This window comes from Dermacentor variabilis, chromosome 8, assembly GCF_050947875.1.
Source record: "Dermacentor variabilis isolate Ectoservices chromosome 8, ASM5094787v1, whole genome shotgun sequence".
In the NCBI taxonomy this organism is placed as follows: Eukaryota; Metazoa; Arthropoda; class Arachnida; order Ixodida; family Ixodidae; genus Dermacentor; species Dermacentor variabilis.
This window is the reverse complement of record NC_134575.1, coordinates 55,166,837-55,179,138: the sequence shown is the minus strand read 5'-3', so window position 1 is coordinate 55,179,138 and position 12,302 is coordinate 55,166,837. Positions and strand designations below refer to the sequence as shown.

The 12,302-nt window shown below is 42.0% G+C and overlaps 1 protein-coding gene across 2 annotated transcripts in view; it reads right to left on the bottom strand.

Moving 5' to 3' along the window:
• Window positions 1–12,302, bottom strand: part of LOC142591029 (uncharacterized) — an 83,117-nt gene that overhangs the window by 58,485 nt on the left and 12,330 nt on the right. For both annotated transcript variants that reach the window (XM_075703406.1, XM_075703405.1), the window contains exons 3-4: window positions 4,508–4,595; window positions 2,918–3,094 (exon numbers count right to left, since the gene is read on the bottom strand). In XM_075703406.1, the coding sequence (XP_075559521.1) occupies window positions 2,918–3,094; window positions 4,508–4,571 (241 nt within the window). In that variant the 5' untranslated portion in view covers window positions 4,572–4,595. The remainder of the gene's footprint in view (window positions 1–2,917; window positions 3,095–4,507; window positions 4,596–12,302) is intronic.

The window sequence follows — 12,302 nt, the reverse complement described above, 5'->3', positions numbered from 1 at the left end:
ACTTCTCCAACTACCCCGGTCATGTACTAATTGTGGCCATGTTGAACCTGCCAACTTAATCTCATCTTCCCACCTAACTTTCTGCCACCCTCTGCTAGGCTTTCCTTCCATTGGAATCCATTCTCTAACTCTTAATGACCATCAGTTACCTTCCCGCCTCATTACATTGTCCTGCCCATGCCCATTTCTCTTTCTTGATTTCAACTAAGATGTCATAAACTCGCGTTTGTTCCCTCGCCCAATCTGCTCTTTCCTTATCCCTTAACGTTACACCTATCATTCTTTTCTTCTTTCCATAGCTCGTTGCGTCGTCCTCAATTTAAGTAGAACCTTTTTCGTAAGCCTCCAGGCTTCTGCCCCATACGTGAGTAATGGTAAGACACAACTGTTATAAACTTTTCTCTTGAGGGATAATGGAAACCTGCTGTTCATGATCTGAGAATGCCTGCCAAACGCACCCCAGCCCATTCTTATTCTTTTGATTATTTCGGTGTCATGATCCGGATCCGCCGACACTACCTGCCCTAAGTAGACGTATTCCCTTACCAGTTCCAGTGCCTCCTTACCTATCGTAAACTGCTGTTCTTTTCCGAGACTGTTAAACATTACTTTAGTTTTCTGCGGATTAATTTTTAGACCCACTCTTCTCCTTTGCCTCTCCAGGTCAGTGAGCATGCATTACAATCGGTGCCCTGAGTTCTAAGCAAGGCAATATCATCAGCGAATCGCAAGTTACTGAGGTATTCTCCATTAACTCTTATTCCCAATTCTTCCCAATCCAGGTCTCTGAATACCTCCTGTAAACACGCTGTGAATAGCATTGCAGAATTCGTATCTCCCTGTCTGACGCCTTTATTTATTGGGATTTTGTTGCTTTCTTTATGGAGGACTACGGTGGCTGTGGAGCCGCTATAGATGCCTTTCAGTATTTTTACATACGGCTCGTCCACACCCTGATTGCGTAATACCTCCATGACTGCTGAGGTTTCGACTTAGTCAAACGCTTTCTCGTAATCAATAAAAGCTATATATGAAGGTTGGTTATATCTCGCACATTTTTCTATCACCTGATTGATAGTGTGAATATGGTATATTGTTGAGTATCCTTTACGAACCCCTGCCTAGTCCTTTGGTTGACGCAAGTGTAAGGTGTTCCTGATTCTATTTGCAATTACCTTAGTAAATACTTTGTAGGCAACGGACAGTAAGCTGATCGGTCGAAAATTTTTGAAGTCTTTGGCGTCCCCTTTCTTATGGAGTAGGACTATGTTAGCGTTTTGCCAAGATTCCGGTACGCTCTGTCATGAGGCATTGCGTATACAGGGTGGCCAGTTTCTCTAGAACAATCTGCCCACCATCCTTCAACATATCTGCTGTTACCTGATCCTCCCCAGCTGCCTTCCCCCTTTGAATAACTGCCAAGGCTTTCTTTACTTTTTCCGGCGTTACCTGTGGGATTTCGAATTCCTCTAGACTATACTCTCTTCCATTATTGTCGTGGGTGCCATTGGTACAGTATATACCTCTATAGCAATCCTCAGCCACTTGAACTATCTCATCCATATTAGTAGTGATATCGCCGACTTTGTCTCTTACCGCATACATCTGATTCTTGCCGATTCCTAGTATCTTCTTCACTGCTTTTAGGCTTCCTCCGTTCCTGAGAGCGTGTTTGATTCTATTCATATTATATTTCCTTATGTCAGCTGTCTTACGCTTGTTGATTAACTTCGAAAGTTCTGCCAGTTCTATTCTATCTGTAGGGTTAGAGGCTTTCACACATTGACGTTTCTTGGTCAGATCTTTCGTCTCCTGCGATAGCTTACTGGTATCCTGTCTAACGGGGTTACCAACGACTTCTATTGCACACTCCTTAATGATGCCCACAAGATTATAGTTCATTGCTTCAACACTAAGGTGCTCTTCCTGACTTAAAGCCGAATACCTGTTCTCTAGCTTGATCTGGAATTCCTCTGTTTTCCCTCTAACCGCTAACTCATTGATCGGCTTCTTATATACCAGTTACTTCCGTTCCCTCCTCAGGCCCGAGGTAATTCGATTTCTTACCATCCTATGGTCACTGCAGTGCACCTTGCTGAGCACGTCTACATATATGTTATGCCAGGGTTAGCGCAGAGTATAAAGGCTATTTCATTTCTAGTCTCGCCGTTCGGGCTCCTCCACGTCCACTTTCGGCTATCCCGCTTGCGGAAGAAGGTATTCATTATCCGCATATTACTTTGTTCCGCAAACTCTACTAATAACTCTCCCCTGCTGGTGCTAGTGCCTATGCCATATTCCCCCACTGCCTTGTCTCCAGCCTGCTTCTTGCCTACCTTGGCGTTAAAGTCGCCCATTAGTATAGTGTATTTTGTTTTCACTCTACCCATCGCCGATTCCACGTCTTCGTAGAAGCTTTCGACTTCCTGGTCATCATGACTGGATGTAGGGGCGTAGGCCTGTACAACCTTCATTTTGTACCTCTTATTAAGTTTCACAACAAGACCTCCCACCCTCTCGTTAATGCTATAGAATTTCTGTATGTTGCCAGCTATATTCTTATTAATCAGGAATCCGACTCCTAGTTCTCGTATCTACGCTACGCCCCGGTAGCACAGGACGTGCCCGCTTTTTAGCACTGTATATGCTTCTTTTGGCCTCCTAACTTCATTGAGCCCTATTATATTCCATTTACTGCCCTCTAATTCCTCCAATAGCACTGCTAGACTCGCCTCACTAGATAACGTTCTAGCGTTGAGCGTTGCCAGGTTCATATTCCATTTGCGGCCTGTCAGGCCTGTCCTTCCTGTCCAGCCTGTCCGACCTGTTTATTTGTCAGCAGCTTTCACAAAATTCGACGTTCGTTTTCAGCGCAAATGCTTTCTATATGAGCCATTCGGCCAGTCTCAGTACTCACCGCAGTCTTTTTCCTGCACACAATTTCCGTCGCTTCTTCTGTACAAATTTTTAGGACACGCGCACTTAATTGCATACTGGGGACAGTGCGTCGGTTTTACTCCTGCGCACAAGAACGCCGGGTAGTCAACATGCTGTCGGTTCTTGCAGTAAACTGCTCTTCTTCCCTGTCCACAAGCTGAGGAGAGAAAATGGATGAAATAAACGTCATTTTCCCCGAAATACTTCATCACTTCGTACATCACCCTACAAGAGGCCTCCCCTGTGCTCCCAGTGAAGGCCTTGAGAGTGAAACAACGTATAACAGTAAAAATACGCAAGCAACTTTCTACGAACGAAACGTAAAGTTTAGAATGATTTGGCCGTTTCTTTGATCACTACGACTGTGCAACAACTGCGCATTGTGTTTTACCTGGCTCATTTCTTGCAATTAGTAATAATTTCCCTTGCCAGTCATAGATGATGCTGTTCCTGACAGAAATGAAGCTCTCTGGGCTCCACTACTTTTTCTTACACATTGCCTACACCAGGGCTTCTTTCGCACATGCTGAACGCTTGGTTGAGAGTGGTCGCTTTTTAAATTGTTGGCACACTAATGCAATGAAAATTCTAATCTGCAGTTTGCCGAACTAAATGTCTTGCATAAAGTCGAGATAGGTTTCAATTATTGCAGTTCTGTCTGAAATGATTGAATATTCAAATTATGATACGACAAGCCTACGTTAAGGGCACAAGGGAGGTAATAGTTTAGAGGCTTTGAAGTTCCCCCCGCAGTGTTTGCCTCGTACCCATGATATCATTGGTCTGCTTCAATATGAGGAAATTATTAGTCTTGTTATCGACAGTTAGAAAATTTCATGCTAAGGCGATGAGTGGCCGATTTGGCATAACTTTGTGCCCTAATCCAACGATTTAATCACGGTGGTACATTCGCTGTTATTATTTAGGTTTTATTAAGAGTTGAAGTTGAAACATACAGACAGATAGGTAGCCTTTTACAAAGTGTTGAGCTGTGCATCGTGCTAAAATTTTGGAGTCGGTAACTGTGTAATGTTTTGTAATGCAACTGAAACAAAAATCATGCGACTACAAATTTTGGGCCATTTCTCCAAATGGCACCCAATGGAATAAAATAACACCCATAGGCATGTGCATAACTGGCGTTCATGAAGTAAAACTTAACCGTAACCCTTCGTTCCTGCTGTAATTGTTCCTTATCAGTTATCAATATATTGCTCATTTACAGTTACAATATTATGCCCCCATTTTACAAATTGCGAATTTTTGTTCCTCTACAAGGCACAACCCTTTTTGTGTTACGGACAGATTTTGCTGGGGTTTCACCAAAGAATGCTTCCACATTGAATATGAAAACTATAAAATAATTGTTAGATCTGAATCTATTTCACTTTGGATTGCCGTAAAATAATCTTGCATAAGGTCAATCATATATCACTGTGATTGCAATCAAAATTTTCATTGAGCAAGTTCAATATCAACAAGACAATTATTGCGACGAGTACTCTTTAAGGTGATAGGAGAGATATTTATTCTTTGAAAGTTATTTTTAACAAAAGACAATGTAACTCACATTCCGCAGAGCCACAGACCATGCAAATAATTGCTAATGCAATACCGGACTTCGGCAGCTCCATAGCAAGGATTTCTGTATGTTCCCACTGGTATAAGAAAACAAAATTATGGCACAATAATAAGCGCAGTTTCAGGATGCACTCAAGGTCTACATGACCACTGAAATTATCTCTGCCTATGCGTAGTGAGATTGGTGTTTTTACGCCGTTCATAATGTAGGACAGACACATTAAAAATATGCGACATATGAATGAATCGTTTCTTTTTTGGTCCGCCTTAAACTTCTAAATTAGCATATTCTACGTCCTCTTCTATCTCAGCCAATTTATTTAGTTGCTTCATGGCTCGTTTCTTAAACGAACGTTCGGTTATTCTGTTCATTCGGAAATCGATATCTCTGAAGGCACTTTTGCAAATCCATTTTAATTAGCTACCAACTGTACCGAGGCAATATTGCCCTACCAAGTTTTTGGCCCAACCACTCGCATTATCCTTCACAAAATCTCATCAATGCAAATGCCGAAGACGTCATCCCTCATCGCAGAGTCCCAAGAAAATATGTGCCGTCTCACCCACAACTTAGTGGGGAGGACTGTCAATTGGCGTAAAATACAGACCGGAGTATTCTCTCATTTAAAATTGCTAAACGCCATGTGCCCTAGTCGCTATAGGGCCATCTGCCTTGGATGCAGTGGCATACCCGCTCTAATACATAATCATGAAAGGGGCTGACAGGTGGAATAGGACATTGTGGTATAAATTTATAAACAGAAAGGCTGGCCAACGTTTCGATAGGAGGACCTATCTTCGTCAAATGCCTTTGACGAAGATAGGTCCTCCTATCGAAATGTTGGCCAGCCTTTCTGAGGCACCTTATCCCTGGTTGCAAATTTTATGCCGCTCTAATCCATGTTACCTGGTTATGCATTAAGCACCCTCATAGGCCACATAAGAGTAACACAATGGCGCAGTCACAGCCACCGCTCGCCTACACCGACGTGGCAGGACAAAAGTCCTAAATTATCAAGGTCAGGAGGCGGCAAATGCCAGCGGTGCCCTGGACTGAGGGGCTCCGACCACCCCTCCTGAAAATCTTTTCCAGTGTAACGAATCTTTTACAGGGTGTCCCAACTATCATTACACACAGACTTAAAAATGTGCAAATGCCACGGGGTTGGACACAACCAAGGTAATGTGGCTTGACGTCGCTTGCAGATACTCAGCTAATTTTATTGCATCCTGCCTAATTACATTCATTCTAATAAATTTTTCAAATTCTAAAATGCTACAATCAGATGAAAGGTGTCTAGGAGAAAATTGTACAGCAACGTGAAAAATTCCCGACACAGCTTTCTGTTGCGCAACATGTGCTACACGAAAGCGCGTTAAAGGAGTCGACAATTACATGCGAAGTGGCGCCAGCTGCCAGTAGTGCGCCAAATTTTGCTTGTATTAGTGAGCAGCTCTGCTCTCCATCTATTTAATCTAAACAAAATCCACTAATATTGTCGAAAACGGACTCGATACATATACTTCAATATCTCGTATTTTTATTATGGAAACAATGCTTTTGGAGTTTCTTAGAGTTGTCAACCATAATTAGGAACCTCTGCTCTCGTCCTAATACACAGTGCCATTCTCGCTCTAAGTGAAGTATTACTTTCCAGAAGCATATATTTGAAATTTCCATATATAAAATTATCTATTTTATAAATGTGAATAAACGTATTTGTTTAGTTTTTTTTTGCCGAAGGATATGTAGGTTGAGAAGGTTTCCTTTGCCTGTTCAAGATTGAACTAAGATTCAAACGTGCGAGACACGTACTATCGCTGAGCAGCTGAAACACGATACTCGCAGTGCGTGGCTGCTTCGTGCATTTTGCGCCACCATTGGATACTGGGGACACAGACCTGATGAAGTTTCGTAACACATGAATGAAAGAGCGCTTGCAACGCATTATAACATGCATTCGGCCCCTCAGCAGTCATCTAGCGGTCACAAGTAACGAAAAAATTGCTGGCCATCATGCCGTCGCTATTTGCGTTTATATTTCTAAGCACTGTACATAAGTGCACACCTTCAAAAAAAACCATTGATAAGATCTTAAAAATCACGTAGTTTACAGCTTATAGGTAGTTTTCACCGACCTCTTAAATAGCCTACAGTGGACGTTTATGAAGTTGTCGGGCTATTGACACTGCGTGGCGAAAGAGCACAATGCAAGATATTCAAGTGTACATAAAAAATATACAGATTTCTTTCTTTAAGGGGAGCTGTGCACACAGAGAAAAACATTGAGAGGTATTATACTAAAGGTAATGCGTCGAAAAAGGAAAGAATAAAATGGCATTTCAAGGGGAGAAAGAAAATCCCCTTAAACAATATATTGTTCCAGAATAGCATGCGAACTTCAGGAAAAATAACCTCATCGACGTGGCGGCATTCGCAGGATCTTCAAGTGTGCTTGTACTTCAAGTTTGGCTTCAAGTCTGCTCGTACTTTAAATTAAAAAAGCAATTTCGACTACGAGAGTGATCGACTGCCGTGTGCTTACAGGCCTAAGGCAGAAGCCCATGCTTCATCAACCCCATGCACGCGTCAGTCGCGACTATTCTAACCACCGAATTAGTTACTTGCGGAACAGGTGGCTGTAGATAGTGTTTAGTTTACGGAACTAGGGGTGACTAAGTGCCGGTTAAGAAATAAAGTATACCGTTGGTATTTTCTTTTCAGCACTGAGACGGAAAGGGAACCGGTGAAAAATGAAACAAACGTATGACAGCACATTCACTGCCCAACGGCGAGTGAAGTTTTAACGCGTTAAAGGCCCCGTGTCGAAGATAGTCCGCTGCCGGCGCCCGGCGTCGGAACACGCTCCGGTAAAAATAATACCGAACAACGCATGCCAGATCCCGCAAGCTCTCCATGTGGCGCAATGAAGTAACTGAACTATTTGGATTTGCCAAGGTCAAATAAGTAGCAGTATCGTAAAGTATGACTTGCCCACAATTTACAGACATGGTAGCGTCGGATTTTAATTTGAATACACGAGAAAACATAATTCCGTCACGCGGAAACTCAAACATAAACCTCTTATAATAAAATAGCGTTTTCCAGCTGCTGTTTGAGGTCGATCTTAGGAGCAACGGCACATTGCCTTCTGATCCTTGCACGCCATCAAAACGAGAAGCACAAAGCGCCCCTTCGAGCACAGCGTTCGCCGCCAACATTTCCCCGTGAACTTTACGGTTCCAGGAGCTATAGTTGTCGGGAAGCGTCAGAAGCACTCCGAAACCTTTGAATGCTATGATGTTCCACTCTTAAGGGCGAAGCTTAAGCGTCATCGAAATTACTTTTCTGTTGACAAGATGCACTAGGTATTTCAGTTGTTTGTGAGCATAGCACGAACTTCAAAGCATTGCCGACGTATGATTCACCAGATCGAAACGTTACTCGCATATAGCGCTGTTGACCACTTTACAACGAAGCTGTCTATAGTTAGGATCTGTTGGATTGCGTTTCCGCGTTGACCAACTATTTTTCATATGTGGGCTGATACCGAAGATAGTGCAATGCCGGGCCGACCCGCGGCAGATGTGAAGCAGGCGTTACACACTCCCCATACGTGGGCTGATCCCGAAGATAATGCAATGCCGGGCCCATCAGCGAAGGAGGTGAACCAGATGTTAAGTATTGCCCATACGTCGGCTGATATCGAACATGGTGCAATACCGGGCCCACCGGGAGATTTCGTGAAGCAGGCGTAAAGCATCCCCTATAGGTGGGCCGATCCCGAAAGTCGTACAATGCCGGCCGTCCCACGTCGGCGGTGAAGCAGGCGTCAAGCACTCCCCGTACGTTGGCTGATCCCGATGATAGTGCAATACCGGGCCGACCCGTGGCGGAGGAGCCATTCGTCATGTAGAGGCCCGCATACACAGCTTCGATGGTAATCCCTCTTCACAAAGATGAATGCCACTAGTTTTTCTCAAAGGCTATAAGTTTTCCTCACCTATATAACATCGCATGTAGACCGAGGACAATATGCCGCCGCTGTTTGAAAATTTTATCTCGATTATATCTTCAAGGGCAGCTCCCACGGCTCCCGAATGCTTGCATGCTTAATTTGTTATAAAGCCACACATGAATCACACACTCAATTTCCCCTATACATTGTCAAAGCTGTTCAACTGGTCAAGCGTTACTAGCAACCAATGTTTATTGTGAACATGATGCTTACTTATATACACAGCTGAAGAAGATCGGGCAAGTTAACCGTCCATCAAGCCACAAGTGCGTCACATCACAGAGATGCGTCATTACAGATCACATCATCCTTTGTTAAAACTGCTTTTCTTTGCTACGTAATACAACAGACGTGTCAATAACACAGGTGATCTTATTCTAATTTGATAGGTTTCCATGGTTTCCCTGGTGAAAGCATTCCCACCCTTGCCTAGAATCGGAAAACCGGAAAGAATTGGCTTAAAGGGACAGTACCCACAATGCCTAGGCAAAAGAGGTGGTGCTAATCCTTTGGGCAGGAAAATGATGGAAGCATATCATGTTGTCAAGAGAGTGCCTGTACGAGTGACAGATCGATTGTATTGCGTAGAAAAGAAATATAGTTTTTAGAAAGGATGCTGTAATCTGTACGCCCTGTCACATAACGCATCTGCCGCCTGATAGACAGTGGGCTTGCACGATCTTGTTCTGCCATCTATATAAGTACGCAAGATGTTCACAATAAACATTATTTGCGAGTAGCGCTTGTCCCGTGCTCCATTATCTTCTCTTGTCCCGTCGTGAAACTGCGGTTACCATTATTCATTTATTGGCATGGACAAGCTAGCGAACCGACAAGTTTTGTTAGCTTATGCTAGACTGCTTTTCAAAAACTGTTACTCAGTGCGTTCTTTGCAACATCAGTGTTCAGGAGCAGGATTCGCCGTCGTGCAGAGTACACTCCATATCAAACAACATAGAATTATTGTTTCGCACAAAACGAAAATACTTTTGAATTAGACGCCAAAAAATACTCGTGGAAATTCATGGCAACCTTTATTGTAGGGAAAATTTATTACATACAAAAAAGTAATTTTTGCATAAACAATAGATTAAAAAAGTTAACCCTATTTCGGCAGAATGAAAACTGCACACTTTGCACACTGAGACTAAGGACTGTCCGATAGGCAGAAACCTTATATTCAATAATATTTTACTAAACCTACGTAGATACAGTTGCGATTTTCGGTAGTCATCGCTCATAACATCGTTCATTTGCTCTCGAAATTAAATACTGCTGAAACACTGCTGTCTCCTTCAACCTTTCTTCCTTAGTAGGGTGGCAGCACGTAGAAAGCCTTAAGATGTTTCAAACCACTGTTAACTATGAAATTTGCTTATCTTTGGAATAAAATAAATTTTCTAAAGCCTATAATAGCATGAATTTTACCCTCTTAATATAACAACTCTGTACTTCAGGGCTTACGAATTCAAATATCGTTTTTTTCCTACTCCATCGAAATGTATAACCAGCTGCCCGCTAACATCCGAAATTTGCCATTTGATCAATTGGTAAGGCAATCACTAGTTGCACACCTTGTGATTGCTGGGATGATACATTGCGTATCATGCATATATGCCTACATGCATGTATTGAGACCATTTCTTTTACATATATATTTTTTTACATATTACTTGCGCGTGTGTTTACTGTGTGCATGGCACCATTTCTTTTATGTACCCCACTATTGCAATAACGCTCTTAGGTTAGCAGTATTTATAAATAAAAATACATAAGAAGTACTCCGCAGAAAACGCCAAAATTTTCTATGTGGTTCATACAGTGTCTCTGCATAGGTAGGAAGCAAGGGCGTAGCAGTTAAAGTCTTCTCAAGCTGCTACTTGTAGAAATGTATACTATGCCGTTTCTAATACTTTTGCAGCTTTATCGGCATTAAAGAAAAATTTAAAAGCAGAGGTATAAAGGTAGTGTAGCAATAGCAGTGAACGTCGAAACTATATTGCCCTTTTTGCTCAACTTCAGCCACAGAACCGAAGTTCTTAGAAACATCTCAAAACTCAAGGGCTCAAATTTCGTCATTAAAGAAAATTTCTCTTCTAGGGTTCGGATAATTCGGAAAAAAATCTGGGACGCATCATTTTCAGAGATTTTCATTCCTTTCGGTATATCTCCAGTTTGAAATATTCCGTTTAGTATTTTTAATAATACGCCTTTTAGTTCCTTAAAATTACTACGAAGGTCTCGATTACGAATCTTATCAAAACCCGGTGGCTTCCATTCCTTCAAACCCTTGATGATATTCCATAATTCGACTTTAGATATTTCTGGCAGAAAAGCTGTGTTTGCGCATGTGCGTTTAGATTTGTATTCGGTGTGCCCATCGCGACTTGTTGCTCTTAGTTATTCCGCCGCATGCAAGAACGTGTCATTGAACTTATCACACATTACTTTCGTGTCTACTGGGGGGAAGTTCTTTTTTATCACTTCTTCAACGCATGCGTGTTTCGATCGGCCCATCAGGTCATTTACCAATGACCCCGTTTTCTTTACATCGTTTTTATTTAACGAGAATTCTCGTGACAGGTATCTTCGTTTCACAAGTCGCAATTTCGCTGTCACCAGATTTCTTAGTGAACAGTATTCTGCTCTTTTCGTAACATCGTGCGGTTCTTTCTTGCTTTTCTGCCATGCTTTGTCCTTAAGGTAGCACAATTCTATGATATCAGGCGTGATCTATTTACTGTCAGGCTTTCTCTTTTTCACCTTTACTATTTTAGTGGAGCCTTCGTAAATCCCATTGAATGCTTCAATAAGACTGCTGTACATGGTGAAGTGATCAAGCGGTAAGCGTGCGCTCCAGTTTGTATTTTTAATTTTTGTTTCAACTTGTGCATTATCGATAATAGTTCTTCTAATCAAAGCCTTTCCTTTCGTTGTTGGTTGTTCAGACATAATTGCTAACATGACAAAATAATGGTCAGCCAGTTTGTGCTTAACGACTCCGGATGTATACGGCTGGTTGGTTAATCGAAGGATGATGTGGTCAATGCACGATTTGGAAATTTTTGAGCCCAAGTATTCCTCTCTTGTGTAGTCATTTATTGCGTTGTATAACCCATGTTCAGCTAGCAAATTAAGGTAATCAGTTACAGTTCTTTGAGACTCTTGGAAGATATCTATATTTATGTCGCCTACTAAAATCAGGTGTTTCTCGTTCATTCACTTATTTAGTAAAAGCTGCAGTTCCTCGATATATTTGTGTGTATTCAAGCTTGTCGGCCGATAGATATTACACAGAGTGTAAGTAGTGTCCACTTTACTAATCGACAAGTTGAGCAGCTCGGCATTATCAAATTTTACCTCAATACTGTATGACAACCAGCTATCTTTCACAAACACCAAAACACCTCCACCTTTCCTATTTTCCCTACATACGGCATATTGCGAGTAGCCTCTGAGGCAATAGAAACTTAACCTTTCAGCTGTAATGTTGATTTCAGACAGCGCAATGACATCCACATCAGGCATTGTTTGCAAATACGCACACAAGTGATCCCAATTTTTCTGCAAGCTACGAATGTTAACGTGTAGTAATTTTAGCTCTTCATGCAGTGTTTCTTCAATTAATGTTTCGAGGATACGTATATCCCATTCGCTGAAGGATTCAAATGACCCCATTAGTTTATTTTTGCAAGATCAACCACGCTATTGACACTAATTACATTAGAACCTTCTTCCTTCCTGACCAACACCTTGCCGTTCTTT